Source organism: Kryptolebias marmoratus, unplaced genomic scaffold (genome assembly GCF_001649575.2).
Source record: "Kryptolebias marmoratus isolate JLee-2015 unplaced genomic scaffold, ASM164957v2 Scaffold61, whole genome shotgun sequence".
Taxonomy (NCBI): Eukaryota; Metazoa; Chordata; class Actinopteri; order Cyprinodontiformes; family Rivulidae; genus Kryptolebias; species Kryptolebias marmoratus.
The window spans coordinates 1-15527 of NW_023665795.1; the positions used below are offsets into that span (position 1 = coordinate 1).

General features: G+C 41.6%; 1 protein-coding gene across 5 annotated transcripts; it reads right to left on the bottom strand.

Annotated features, from left to right (window-relative positions):
- Window positions 1-856: 856 nt before the first annotated feature.
- LOC108251588 (calpain-15) lies at window positions 857-15306 on the bottom strand. 5 transcript variants are annotated; one of them, XM_017441939.3, is made up of 13 exons: window positions 14768-15302; window positions 14547-14692; window positions 9351-10413; window positions 8248-8456; window positions 7812-7995; window positions 5914-6137; window positions 5712-5837; window positions 4512-4664; window positions 4279-4440; window positions 3836-4056; window positions 3199-3344; window positions 2171-2349; window positions 857-2068 (listed from the first exon to the last, which is right to left on the bottom strand). In XM_017441939.3, exons 2-13 carry the CDS (start codon window positions 14621-14623, stop codon window positions 1891-1893), a joined length of 2922 nt encoding a protein of 973 aa, XP_017297428.1. In that variant the 5' UTR covers window positions 14624-14692; window positions 14768-15302; the 3' UTR covers window positions 857-1890. The 5 variants fall into 5 exon arrangements, with proteins under 5 accessions (XP_017297428.1, XP_017297426.1, XP_024858838.1 ...); XM_017441937.3 differs by adding an exon at window positions 12278-12471 and having other exon boundaries at window positions 5914-6059; window positions 14537-15302; XM_025003070.2 differs by adding an exon at window positions 12278-12471 and having other exon boundaries at window positions 3899-4056; window positions 14537-15302.
- Window positions 15307-15527: the final 221 nt, after the last annotated feature.

Below are 15527 nucleotides of genomic sequence, written 5' to 3' on the forward strand. Positions count from 1 at the left end.
TACATTTTGATGTTATAGAAGAAGAAGACAGCTGAGACTTAAAAACTTTTTTCCTAAGGATGGTGTTTCCTGTTACACTCTTCCCAACTCCAGTTTTTCCAACCAGCCCCATCCTGAGCTCTGGTTCCTTCGATTCTGTTGGGGAGTTTTACAAAAACATTACTGATATTTCTAAATTCTAAAAATTGTCTAAATTTGCAGCTATCAATTAATTTCAACTCCCTAAATAAATTAAACAGCGAGGCATTCAACAAAATAATCTCCTGGTAACATTGTAGAAAATGCTCTGGTAACAAACCAGATTCAGATTTAACTCTTTGCTGAGCAGACTTGTAGAGAGTGAGTCGAACGAGTCTGCATTCACAACAGGTCGGTGCGTGTATCAGCCAGAAATGATTGTTTTATTAGAAACCATCAAAATTAACCAGCTGGGATCAAACTTCATTCACAAGAACTTTTCTAATAAAGAAACTTTAATTCTGTCACATTATATTATGCATCATTTACTCGTGGGGGTGCCTGTGTGGCTACCATCGATTGTACAGAGCAATTTCCACAGCTGGGAAACAACCTCAGCTTTCTGCTCCGTGTTACAATTTAAAGATAAGGATTTTGCCCATACAGGCTGCAATTAATAGCTTTGATTTGCCTTAAACGACAGACAGCTCCTCACTAAATATCCGCCAGCAGTGTGCTACTGATTGCTAACAGCCTACTGATCAGAGGCAGGAGTTTTCTTCACTTGACCAAAGAAAATGGATCCGCAGAACCAAGCTGAGGAGTTTTATTCTGTTGCTACTACAGTAATTCCAGTTAGTCAAACTTTAATGATAAAGATGTAAATAAAACTCAAGAATCACAACAGGATCAATTTTATTTATGTAAAACAAAAACTGAAGCTTGACATGTTTTTAAATATAAGCATCACAACACATTTCACACACTTGCATAGTTTATATGTTTAGTTTGATGAATTCATGGTAATAAAACTTGTTTTCTGCTTGATAAAATAACTGCAGCATAATTTAATAAAGTGCTAATGCTTTCACACAGCAGCTCTCTGCTGCATTTCTAAACTGAACTGACTTCCAGACTGAATCCCACAGATAAACACCAACCTGGAGAATTTAACGTTCAGTATTCTGCAGAACTTCTGCTCATCTCCCATCAGTGCAGACAGGACAGTTCAGACCTGAAGACCCAGCTCTGATGGGAGGTTTAAAGTGCATTGTGTGTTGAATTAAAAGATCTCGTCTACATGTTTTTGAGCCATTTCTCAAAGGCAGAGATGCTCCAAAAAAACAGCTTATCTTGTCACATTTTTAGAGGCTGGGTGAAGATTAACTTAAATATTTGCTTTATGTTCATTTTTTGATATGTGGGTATAAATTTAAACTGCAGGTTCCTGACATACAACAAGCTGGTATGATGAGAAAACTCAGAGTATTTCGTTTTGATGCAAAGAATTTATTAAATGTGTCTTATTTTTACATAACTTGGTATGTCCCAAAAACTCTATGTATGGTGGCAGCTGACACATTACTGTTATTCCTAATCTGAAGGAAACTGAGTGTGTATCCTTTATGAATTTTAGAATTATTTTTGTTTTTCAGCTGTTGGGAAACAGATATTAATGCACGTTGTCATAAATCTGTCATTTTGAAATTCTTCAGAAGATGTTTAGCAATTTGTTTTTCCTGCTGAGATTTAAATTGGGGTTTATTATGTTTCTTCATTGAGCAGCTCTGGCTCTAAGAAATGTCTGCTCATTAAACATGTTTCTGGAAAAAGACAAGAATCTAAAGAAATATTAACCCTGTTTTCTATCAGAGAAACAGTCCAAGCAGTTTCCTGTTCTTCTCAGTGGTTCTACACCAGTCCAGTCTGCAGTCACAGCGGTCTCGGCTGATGCAGACCTGCGGTCTCTGGACTCAGAGCCGGACTGTGCGATGCCTTCGAGGGACTCCAGTTCCCTAAAGATGCCTGAGCAGCCTTCCTGTGAGCCAGTCTGTGGGTGATGGAGAACCCAGCGTTTCCCTCCAGCTGAGACAAAACCACCAGCACCTGTCTGAGATTCAAGAAATGTTTCAGATAAGAGTTTTCCTCATTAAAAGCAGCTTAAACAAGTTAAATCATTATGGCAGTGGGACAAGGACAGGGTTTGAGGAACCTGTGCAGAGGAGGGATGCTGTCAACAGTTTTTAGACTGCTGCGTGTCGATACCACGTTGAAGCTGTCGCTGCAGTCACAAGACACATGCAGGTGGTGTCTTGGGTGGCGGTTTTCGACCATCACAATAAGCCCCGCCCATCCATGTGTCAGGTAGTAACATGTCATCCCCTCCCGACCCTGACAGAACAGAGTTCAAGTTTTTTATGTAGTCACAATTAAAGCATCTATTACAAGCTAAAACCTGCTCTGAAACTTTACTAACAAAAGGAACACATGTTCATACTTTATGAATACATAAGATTTTGGTTTAAACAGTTTTAAAATATTGAACATTTAAATAAATCTAAACTGTAAAAGAATTCTACAAGTAAAACAATGGATGTTTTGCAGAATGAGTGGTAAAAAACGAGTCCTGTTTGGAGCTCGACAGCTCAGACAGACTTCATCAGAAACTTAATTTAACGATGAAACTCAGCTGACATTTTGATATCTTTACCTGCTTTTGCACAAAGTTTACATTGGATGATTTCTGGAGATTTTACCACAGAATGTTTAACTTAGAGTGTGGTAATGTGACACATTCTAGATTTTGACTTCGTAAAAACAGGATTTTTTTTTAATTCAAACTACTTTCATGTCTATAGTTTTTCCTTCACACGTACAGTTTCTCCATTCAAATGCAGGAATTTTTGTCTTCTTTCACCTAGTGTGACTCTCTCCTATAGGTCTGATGGTTTTCTTTCATATCCAGTTAAAATGCAGAGTTTATTATCAGTTTATTTATATAGCACCAATTCACAACAGGTAATGGGCATTACTATGATTTTGTTGTAAAGTGGACAGAGAAAACACTATGTATAAATGAAGGAAAATATATCTGTTCTATATATTATTCCTTGTTATTTCTCAGGACTTATTTCAAACAAAAATGACCTATAAAAACATTTTATAAAATGAACAAGAAAATTCTAAAGACTTATGGAAAGTATTGTATTTTTACAAACTGCTGAGTGAATGCATCATCACCTCATGGCGCTCTCCTTTGCTCTCTGCCAGTTGGATGATGGCGTCAGCAATAGTGGTGTTAGAGGCCGTTACCTGCTCCACCATCACCTGTCTGGAACTGTAGACCGCCAGGATGTTACCAGGCACTTCAGGTCGGCCAGAAATCACTGAAAACACATCAGGACTCATTACTGATGAAAACTTTAAAAGGTTACAATAAATTGTCTTGATGCATGCTCAATAATCCAGGTAGATATCTCTAACAAGGTTGAGTCAGGTCCTGAGGACAGGTTCTTCTTTGTTGAAATGTTTCGTCTTTTATCCAAGACATTTCTTCAGTCTGAGGAACTGCAAGCAAACTCAGCCTTATAAGCAGCACCAGAGTAAATCAACCAGTTGGGTGTGAAACCCAAAACTAGTTGTTCACCTGCAGAAGAGGACCATCAGTCTAACGACCGATCGTTAGGGCCTTAATGGCCACTCGCTATTCACAGAGGGCTGAGTAATACCAGCAACCCATCCAGAGGACTTGACACAACCTTGTTAGAGATGCAATAAATTCTGCTTGAATTGAGGAAAATGAGTCTGGAAACTGTTTGTTGAATATAATATTTGTTTTAAAATCACTTTCATCCTGTCAAAGTGAAGATGTTCTTACCTACACCCTCATGGACAGAGCTGTTCCAGTGGTTAAAGGCGCAGCTCAGCACTACATATTCACCTGGTTCTAGCATGACATCACAGCCCACAAACCTCCTGACCGAGCGCCGGCTGTGGGCCAGAAGTCGACCCAGAGTCAAAGTGCCAGAGCTGTCGTAGACGACCCGAAACAACAGCACACACAGGTCCAAAAGGTGGCTCTCTGCGGTGTCCCAGCGCCTGGAAGTAAAAAGTGAGATCCAATATGAAAGCAGATAGTCTAAAATGGTTCAGGGATGGTATGTTTAAAGAGTTTGATCTGAGTAGTAAAACAGAGAAACAGATTCAGCATCAGTTAGTCAACAGTTTTGATAAAAAACAAATGTTCAGATTCTGTTCATCTGCTTCATGAGTGGAAGGTTAAACAATGTACCTTAAAGAGTTGGACTTAATGAGTCTTACCTGCTGCCCTGCTGGAACAGAGCAATTTCCACAGCTGTTCTCTCCAGAACCGTCACTGACACCACTGTCACTGGGATGTTGGATCCTCGGGGGAAAACTCCTGGAATACGAACCTCCTGCCAGTCTGAGTGAATTTTACAAATATCCACTGAGTCAAAGTACCTACCAGGAACAAAACACTGAGTCAGATGTTTGATTACTAAATAGAATCTGAGTTTGATGATTTCATCTACCTGATAAAATCCCAGAAGTCCATCCAGAACAAGCCGTCCTCGGCTCGCTGGGCGCACAGCTCCCTCTTTAAGGTCAAAGGCCAGTTGGGCCAGTCGTCCCCCCAGGCTCCAGTCCAGGAAAACCGGCCCCATGGGTTCCTCAGCTGCACCAGTCTGAAACACGTTTTTTAATATAAGAATCAAACTGGAATTTTACGCACAATGTGGAGTCTAATCGAATCATTTTTAAAACATATTTGGGATTTTGCTAAAAATCATTTCATGCTTTCAAAGAAAATTTAAGGATATAAGACATGAATTTAGGAATAAGTAAAACTGATCAGTCTTTCTTCTGACAGACAGCTCTGAACTATAACACAAATGTTTATATGTTTGATATAATCTTTAAAAACAGCAAAACCTTCCATTTTAAGTGCTGCCACTTTTGTAGTTTTACAGTAAGTTTTTGAACAAAGCTGCTGGTAAAAAAATCTATTATATTAGAATAAATGGAAAGAAAATAACAATAAATAACTAGAAGCACTCAGAGCATAAACCTCCACCAAGGTCAGAGCGGGATTAAAAATTAGTGCGATCCGGTTCATAATCTGGACAAGCATCAGAATTTAATCCGTTGTTTTTTGTGACAATCCCAACATTTCATCCATTTCACCTGTTCATAGGTTTTTGAGTAATCTTGTCCACAGACAGACAGGCTACAGAGAACAGAACCTCCTTGGCGGAGGTAATAACTTTATCATCGTCATCTTTATTTATAAAGCGCTTAAACACCAGCTGCAGCTGAAACAAAGTGCTGAACAACAGTAATAATTAAAAGAATGCATAAAATAAAGTGACACAACTAAGTGCACAATAATAGATTAAAAGCCAATATAAAACCCAATAAAATCACACTAAACAGAGAAAAACAGATCCAATACAGTTAACTGAAATAAAATCAAATAAAATCAAGTCTGAGCTGGGTTGAAGGCCAAAGAGTAAAAATAAGTTTTCAGAAGAATTTTAAAAATAGATGGTGAAGGGGCCTGTCGAACGTGCAACGGCAGAGCGTTCCATAGTTTCGGGGCACAGACAAAAGGATCTGTCTCCTCTAAGCTTCCGCTCACACCTGGGAACGGGTTAGGGTTTTTTTTTAATGTATGTGAAACGTATCGATCATAACAATAAACCAGATTGTCTGTAAACGAGTTTTGTTCTCACCTGTGGCCGTCTACGTCCCGCACATCGAGGACTGAGTATGCGTGTCGAGGACGTAAACCCAAAGACTCGTACTCCATGTCATCCACCTTCATGTTCCCTCCACCGCAGGACGCCCCCATCAGGAAGCTGAAGGAAACACAGGGATTAATAATCTGAACCCAACAGAACCTGCTGCGCTCAAACTGGTTCTGTCCGGCCTCACCCTGCCTCTTTAGAGCTCAGCATTTTGGCCCAGATCAGGTCCGTATCGACGGGCTCTTCTTTGGGGTTGGTGGCGCTGACCTGAAGGGCCACGGACTCGCAGGGGGCGCCAGTCAGAGTGGACAGGCCCTCGATGGCTCGGCCCGCCTGCAACGCAAAGTAAGAACCATGGAGCTTCGCCAGCGCTTTTTCTATCAGAGCCACCCAGAGCTGCTTCCTCTGAGCCTGCAGAGGAGAAGAGAGGAAGGTGAGGTCAAAGGTCATTTTCTGGTTCTCTCACCTTCAACACACCACCTGACTCTGCAACAGAATAAAATGTGTGTTCATTTATCGGCCAACTTTAGTCTGAATAGTTTAACTTTATTTTCAAAATATTTCTAACACTGTCTTAAAACACTGGATTGTAATCATTACATTTCAGCTGTTTTCTTGCCTATTTGACTTTAATCTGAACATGTTGGCTTCACCCTTAAAAGACAGAAAAACTACATCCTATTTGTTTTTTTTGCCAAGTGGTCCTACTAAAAGGTTGATTAAAATGAGTATTATAAGAACAGACAGAAAAACAAGTTAAAAAAAATAAAATTGGTAAATTTGCTAAATAAAAATTACATGGCATAAACCCTACTCCTGATAAAAAATATTTTAGGAGTTTAGCCCAAAAGAAAGTAATAATGTGAAAAACAATATTGTAATATTTAGATCATTTTATATCAGTGGCGGCTGGTGGAGTTTTCTCCAGGGGGGGCTATAAGTCCAAAATAGACATATCAAAACATATACTAAGGTATCACACCAGTGTATTTACATGAATTAAAACAACAAAAGCAACATTATAATGTACATATAAATGCACAAGTGCTTCCTGAACACCAGCACTTACAAAGACGGAGGTCTCCCAAGGCACAAGCCTGTAGGGCACATTTAGTGTTTATAAGACCTGTTTTCTTTTTTCTTGAACAGTTTTTTACCATACATTTTCTTAAACTAATTATTAACTATGAACTTATTTATTGTCTTTTGTATGTAACTTAGTCACGTAATGAACTTATTGCTGTCTGAATAAAAGGCAGCTTACCCGCGGCTCGACCTTTCAATCAGGCGAACTTTATGACAGACGGATGTGACATCAGCCCGTGGCGGGAGTCCCGCGGTCCGGCGGCGGGAGGCGGTGATATGTAAACACAGCTGCATTCAGCAGCTCTGGGCGCAGGAGAGGTGCGCCCTGAACGGTCCTATCTCTTGTACTGAAGAGAAGCTACTGCGCATGTGCAACTTTTAAGGAGAGTCTATGGACAAAGATTTTTAGCCCGGGGCGGAAATACGTCACCAATCAGACAACGTCGAAGAACGAAACAACTTTACTTATCATTAACTATAAAATATTTATCTAAAACAACTAAAAATGTATATACATATATTTCAAAATATTTTAATTTTATTTAATTATTTTCCATCTTATTCAAGCTAATGAGACTCGCCTAGGGAAACTGAGAACTCTCACAAATATTTCAAGACATTTTGTAAAGTCTTTTGCAAACTCTGTTTACAATTTATCACCAGCAGTCGCAGCCCAGTCAGATACAGACTTTAGCTAATAAATAAATAGTAAAAATAAAGCAAAACAAACATATCTGGACCCACAAATTCCACCTGGTAAAAGGTTTTTCTTTAAGCATATTAAATATTTTATTTGTTGACAAAAGATGAAAAAACTTCAATAATCTGTATTTGCAGGAAAGAAAGCAGACCATCATAAACCACAAGTCTGACCTTTGACCTGAACCTCAGGAAATGTTTCTTCCTATCACTGATTTCTGCTTTTTAAGTCTGACCTTTAACCTCAGGAGATTTTCCTTCCACCATTCCTTTGGTTTTGTGCAGCGGAACATTTCAGACCTGAGAGAAGAGGAGGTGTCCATTCTCGTCACACGGCAGCATGTTGTCCACCAGAACCATGGTCCACGAGCCGTCCTTACAGAGACGAACCTGATACGCTCCTTCCGAACACATGGAGCGAGTCACCATCACCTTCTCTACCAGCTCAGGACGCTCAGCCAGAACCGCCAGGGCGCTCAGGAACCTGTTCTCCAAAGAACAGAGCTTCAGAGGAACAAACCGGTTTAAAGGTAGGTAGGTAGGTAGGTACATTTATTTATATAGCACTTTTCAGCACGAGGCAACTCAAAGTGCTTGCAAAGGTTCTGCATCACAGAAACCAGGCTTGAGCGTTAAACACTGAGCAGAAATGACTTCATTTATTAGACATCTGCTTCATCTGTGAAACTGGAAAAGTTACAGACTTTTATCTCTGCTTGTGGTGAAGTTTTCTCACCAGCAGTTACCCAGAAGTCCCTGCAGGATGTCCGACGGACGCAGCATGTGGAAAACGAGCCACTTCAACCCGTAATCCCGGACGTTGGAGCAGCTGATTTCTTCAGGACGGAGCCACTTCCTGACCCGCTGCTGGACGCTGTCGTCCAATGGGAAGCCCAGAGACTTCGGACCAGGAGGGAAACTGTCGTCCACAAATGTCACTCTGTTCTGGGAGAGGAAATAAAAAACAATGCTTAACTTAATAATACATTCGTTAGTGTTTATTGGGTTAACCATAAGCCTAACCCTGCCCTCATCAACACAGAACAAAGTCCTGACAAAAACTATTATATAAATATTATTTTCACAAAAAAGGTAAATTTGTTTAGAAGTTTAAAAAAAAATCAAATTCTTCTAATTTTGTCCGAGAAAAAGTTCACAATTTTTAAAAGACAAGACAAAATAAAAAATAAAAAATAAAATATATACAGTGCTCACTGTAGAGACAGACAGATAAAAAAACAACTAAATGCTTTTTTTAAAATTAACTTTGGTCAAAAAAATAAAAGAAAACTTGGTCCAAAAATTATGAAATTATGGCTCCACTAAAAATAATTAAAAAGAACTTAGAAAAAAAACGTGTCAACCTTTATTAAAAATGACAAATAACTGAAAATAACACCAGAGTAAAACATTTATTTTTACTTCCTGTGATTTACAGGGATCTCAGAAAATCACTTCCTCCTGAATCCAAAAGAAAACTCGTGAATCTGAAGGTTGAAATTTATAGTTCCAGTTTAGTTAAAAGTTTAAATGTAGCAGGATACTTTAGTCAGTGAAGGTTCTTAGTCGTCCAGAACATGGAAAAAAAAACAATTTTTCTTCTTTTTTTTTTAATTTACATTTATGTTACAAAGACCCTAACAGCTCTAGTGGGAAGGGAGTGAAGATTAATCTGCAAGTGAATCTAGTTTGAACAATAACACATCGCATGCTTGGAACTCCACTCTCTGGTTTGGAATTGAGAAAGCTCCCCTGATGGGATACAAAACATGTTCAAGTACAAAATAAAAGTCCAGTTAATTTAAAAAAATGTCTGGATTAATTAAGTTGTAAACACACCTCCCTGCAGAACCTAACGATGTTCTCCCACAGCTCTCTGGCCTCCTCTTCATCACTCTGACGCAGTGCCTCGACCAGCCTGCTCTCCTTCCTTTGCTGTGATGTTGTCTGCGTCTGATGCGTGTTGCTTTGCTGAGGAGAACGGCAGGCCAGGCAGTGTTTGTCTGTGACCCAGTTGATAAGAGTGCACGATGAACATGACCACTCCTCAGACTTTGGGCTGATGACAGTAGAAGATGCAAATGACACAGTGGCGCTGGATGCAGGTGACAGCGGTGACATCTCCTCCTCTAGGATGCTGAGTCTCCTGCCAACCAGCAGCTCTGGTTGGGACATGGCAAGCGTTAAAGTTGTGTTATTTACCTTTGTCAGGTGAACATCTGGAGGGGGAACTTCTCTACGGCTGCAGGAGGTTGGATGATTGTGTCCTGGACCTGTTTCAGAGAGCGCAGCAGAGTTTGTGTTTGGGTCTGAGGCCTCCACTGGTAAACATTCTCCTCGGGTCGATATGGTGAGGGAAAGTGCCGCCGCTGTAGCCTCCGGCTGCTGTGCTGTTGCCCATTTGCAGACTTCTGGGGCAATCAGTGCCTCAACTGGGATCTGAGGCAAAGACAGTTTACGAGGTCCGCCGCAGGCCGAGCAGGACACAGAGGCAGGCGTGTTCTGCAGCGTGCACCTCAAACAGTTCCACCCCAGGATACTTTTATCTGCATCTCCTCGCTGCTTCCACAGCTGCTCAGTTGACGGAGCCCTCAGGGGTCCAGAGCAGCTGCTGGAGCGCTGGGGTCGTAGCTGGGGCCAGAGACAGTCCTGCGACGGGTCTAGAGGTCCGGTAAAGCGACAAAGAGAGCAGGCCAGGCTGCTGGAGGGGTTGGCCAGGGTGCAGCGAGGACAGGACCAACAATTATCCCCCCTTCTGGTCCCAGGCCACAACCAGCGGGTGTCAGATCCTCGACGAGGGGCTTCACAGATAGAGCAGCGGGGGGCTCCGGCAGCGTTGAGGAAAGTACAGCAGCCACAGGCCCACTGGTTCCTTTGCAATGGAACTGAGCCAGAAGATAAACTACAGAGAAAACACAAGGTAGGTTTTTATTTTCTATCATTTCATTCATTGCAAAACATCACCAGAGAACATTTGAATGTCCAAAAATAATCCTGCTGACGGACAAAAAAGCCCAAAGATTGAGTCTCACTACTAATGCTTCAAAAGACTAAAGAAAGACTTCAAACACACATTTGGGTTTATGTTTACAGAATCAGTGCCCTTTAAAAAGCATCTTCAATAAAAAACAGCAAAACCATCCCAAAATTTCAGACTGAGGTCAAAAGATTAGCCCTGCAACAGATGAACCAGATTCGACAGATCGACTAATCACAACATAAAGTCAGGAAGACTTTTTGTCCCACAAACAGAAATCTCAAAATATTTCTGTTGAAAAGATTTGTAAATCATGAAACTGGAGTGGTTTGTGTCATGGCAGCGATCTACTGTAGTCCTCCCGTTTAATCTCACATCCTTACAGTGCAATCTGAGCCGTGGCAGCAAAGAAAAACACTTCCTCTTTGTCTGGAAGTTATTTCCTACAAAGATGAATAAAACATCTTAATCCATTTTTCACAAATGAAGTGAAGCTTCTGTAACAAGGTAATATTACACCAGTGCTTCTGAATTATTTTCTGTAATCCCCCTCCCCACCCCCACACACACAAACAGACTCATGGATGGATCAGGATGAACTTCAGGAGAATCTGTCGCACATTTTCTCTCTGATTCTCCAGAGTTTGTTCATCGAACCTGCAGCACAAACCGTCTTGCTGCATCTCTTAGTGCTTCTGATAACTATAAATCATTAACTGTAAATTTTAAAACTTTTTGCTAAATAGAGGAGCATTAATTTGAATCAATAAAAATCTAATTATAATCAGATAGTCAGGATACAGATATTTGCATAATTACATTGGTTACAAAGCAAATTTATTTCCTGAACCACTGCATGCTTCAAAGTTAACGACGTGAACACATAAACAGTTCAAATCTTAAAAACAGTCATGAAGTTAGCTGCTAAGTTCTGTTAATTTAACAACAGAAGCTAGATGTTAGTTGCAATGATCCTGTTCCAATCAGTCCAAGAAAGTTTGTCATTATTAACGTACCAATTTCCAAAGCAGATGACAAATTTCATCAATTTTTTACTTTACTGCAACATCTACTGTATGTTGACAGAGAGAAAGTGTTTAAATTGATTTTTCAAACCTGGATAAGGTTAAAAAGTAACCAGTTTATCATGTTTTTCTAACTTCAGAAAACTTTTTGTATACCTTTTTGTGTTTGTTAATCAGGACTTTCAACTAAATAAACATTGACATAATTCATTATTAATCTCTCAAAACAAATAGCTCAACTTATAAAGGTGTCAAACTTTCTTAGTGTTTTTGATCCATTTCAAGTTGTCAAAGGCAGCTGTTTTTCTCCAGTTTTATAATTCATACGGGTTATTGGGATGTGTTTGCCTTCAGATCTGAACTCCCAGCCGAAAGCTCACATTTCCACACCAGTTCAATTATCTGGGATTTCCCCAGCATCGTTAAATTTCCAGGCAGCGAGTAACTTGACTCGTGCATGAAGCTGAGATGACTCAGAGATAAAAAAAGCTCAGCATATGAAGCAGAGATGCAGTAATAACTAATAAAGGAGGCTCCTGTTTGCTTTATATCACACAGTTCATGAGTCAATGATGTGGAAAATTAAATCAGTTTTCATCTAATTGCATCATAATGAAAACGAATAAAACAGACTTTCTTTTGATATTTTTGGGTCATATTTGATGGAAAGTTTCTCCGCTCAGAAAATGACTCGTATATTTGCTGTCTTGAATTGTTGTTTCTTCAGGATTAGATGACATTAGTCACAGTTCTCCATGTCTGACCTGCGCTCTCGGTGCCGGCCGGTTCTGGGAAGCTGCCGTGGGATGAAGCTGCTCTGGCTGCTCCTCAGACAACCCACGTTGGGGGAGGCAGTCAGAGCTGTTCCCCGCGGCGCAGGATCGCCCTTGGCATCATCAACGAGCGAGGAAGAGGAGGAAGAGCCTCCCATGATTCTCTGGGCTAGGCTGGAGGGCCCCTGAGGAAAGCGAGAGAGTCACCAACAACATGAGTGAAAATGAGTGGCGGAAAGTGGCAAACGCTGTTAACACAGCCGGATCCGAATCCTGCTTCTTTGCTGATATTGTAAAAACAGATCCAACATCAAAGCTGATGTCAAGAAATGACTTGCTGCACTTCAACAGAGCGTTTCAGCCACGGTGTCGAGGAATATGATATATCTGAGCATCGTAAAGACGAGGCCGTCCCAAACGGCTGGAATGACACGACTGAAATACCCGACCTGTCAGTCCAATCCCTCTGAAAGGCCCTGAAAGGTCCTGAAAGGCCCTGAAAGGATCTGAAAGGATCTGAAAGACCCTGAAAGGATCTGAAAGGATCTGAAAGACCCTGAAAGGATCTGAAAGGCTCTGAACGGATCTGAAAGGCCCTGAAAGGATCTGAAAGGCTCTGAACGGATCTGAAAGGCTCTGAAAGGCTCTGAAAGGCTCTGAACGGATCTGAAAGGCGCTGAAAGGCCCTGAAAGGCCCTGAAAGGCTCTGAAAGGTCCTGAAAGGCCCTGAAAGGTCCTGAAAGGCTCTGAAAGGTCTTGAAAGGCCCTGAAAAGAATCTGAAAGGCCCTGAAAGGCCCTGAAAGGCCCTGAAAGGCTCTGAAAGGCCTTGAACGGATCTGAAAGGCTCTGAACGGATCTGAAAGGCCCTGAAAGACCCTGAAAGGATCTGAAAGACCCTGAAATACCCTGAAAGGCCCTGAAAGACTCTGAAAGGCTCTGAAAGACCCTGAACGGCTCTGAAAGGATCTGAAAGGCCCTGAAAGGCCTTGAAAGGCTCTGAACGGATCTGAAAGGCCCTGAAAGGTCCTGAAAGGCCTTGAAAGGCCCTGAAAGGATCTGAAAGGCTTTGAACGGATCTGAAAGGATCTGAAAGGCTCTGAACGGATCTGAAAGGCGCTGAAAGGCTCTGAAAGGCTGAACCCCAGCGTGGAGAGGACTTGAACTGGCACTGGCGATGCACAGCTCCGCCTAGTTTCTCTGTGTAAGGCTGGGCCCAGATCAGCTCAGAGGTCCAACAGAACGGTCCTGGGACTCTGAATCAGATAATAAAACAGCCATCATCATCATGTGTCAGCAGCTCGATGTGATCCCTGAAAACTCTGAATTCTTCTATTGCTGACGTCCTCCATCAACACAAAAGCTGCCATTGTTCCACAATTCCACAGTTATTTATGGTTGTGTGTCACTGTCTACACCTTGGTGACCTCAGGAATCATCACACCTGACTGCTGTAAGAGATTAAATGTAGTTAAGTTTCATTGATGTACGCACATTCTCACCACAGGTCAGAGGTTAGTGTATATTTTAGGAAATGATGGTTTTGATACATCCTGAAGGTGCATGGAACATGGCGCACACAACCTTTTTGTGTGAATTTTTTAAAATAAAAATCACCAGTGAAGCCACAATATTCCTCTGTCTGATTTTGTTCAGGCAATGCAGACAAGAAGAAATATATTGTTGTCATGAGGAACTTCTGAGTGATAGTTACTTTACATTCCAGATAAATTTATCTCACAATGACAAAAGCTCAAAACATGATCATCCTCAAACTGAGTATGATGAAGGTTAGGGTTACATTTATCGATTCATGTCATCAATAATGCAGTTTAAAAAGGACGAATGCAGCTGTGAGTTTAATCAGTTTAAAAGCTGCAGGTTATTTCCTAACTTTGTGGTTTGGTTTGGACTCTGCTGAGACCTTAAAGGTGGAAACCTTCAGGAAGCTGCAGCCAGGACGCTTTAAGAAAACTCTGCAGGTCTCCTGGTTTCCTCTGTCATCATTTTGTCCTTGAATGACTCAAAGTCTGCCGGGAGCTGCAGGACACATGCTGTCCATCCACAGCACGTGCCTCCCTCTTTACTGTCTTTCAGTTCAGAAGAAAAACACGTTGAATAAAATCGGCTGTCTCTGCGCTTCACTGCAGAGGCTGCTGACGATCAACTTCAGACGCACCTGCAGTGTGTAGCTGCGGGCTGCGGCACGAGGACATGACGTCAGACACAAGCTGCAGCGGCACGGGACTCACCTGGACTCACCTGAGCGCAGACAGGACGGTGTGCACGCGCGGCGGGGACACGGAGGCGCTGGCCTGTCGTCCACCTGAGGTCTCCATGCGTCCTCTCTGATCTGTGAGCAGCACCGGCGTCAAGCTGCGCGAGCACCGCACCACTTCCGGTCAGGACTTTCAAAGTAAAAGAAAGTTTCAGGACAAAATGTCACAGTGGTTGTTCGAAAAAGTTCGGAGGTACGGAAGTACCGGTGTCTCCAAGGATGGATCATTTCCGGTGTCCTCACTGTCTGAAACTCCTGACCCGCTTCTGTTTACAGTCCTGACCCGGTTCTGTTTACACTCCGGACCCAGTTCTGTTTACACTCCGGACCCGGTTCTGTTTACACTCCGGACCCAGTTCTGTTTACACTCCGGACCCGGTTCTGTTTACAGTCCTGACCCGGTTCTGTTTAGACTCCTGACCCGGTTCTGTTTACAGTCCTAACCCGGTTCTGTTTAGACTCCTGACCCGTTTCTGTTTAGACTTCTGACCCGGTTCTGTTTACAGTCCTAACCCGGTTCTGTTTAGACTCCTGACCCGTTTCTGTTTAGACTCCTGACCCGTTTCTGTTTAGACTCCTGACCCGGTTCTGTTTACAGTCCTAACCCGGTTCTGTTTAGACTCCTGACCCGTTTCTGTTTAGACTCCTGACCCGGTTCTTTTTAGACTCCTGACCCGGTTCTGATCTGATCCGTACCATAAAAAACCTCACCAGCTCCTTTGTTTTGAAGGGAACATCCTCTTTAAACCGCTCTTATTTTGGCAGAACTTCCTGTTGGACACATTTTCAGGATAAAAGTCAGAAAATCGTTTTTTGTACAAACATGAAATTATTACAGCAAATGTTCTGAGCTTTTATTCATTCATTTATTTTCAGAAAATGCTTTCTGGATCTTAAATAAATAATAATAATAATATAATGTTAACATCAATAAACTAGATTTTTACAACAGCTTTTATTTCTGT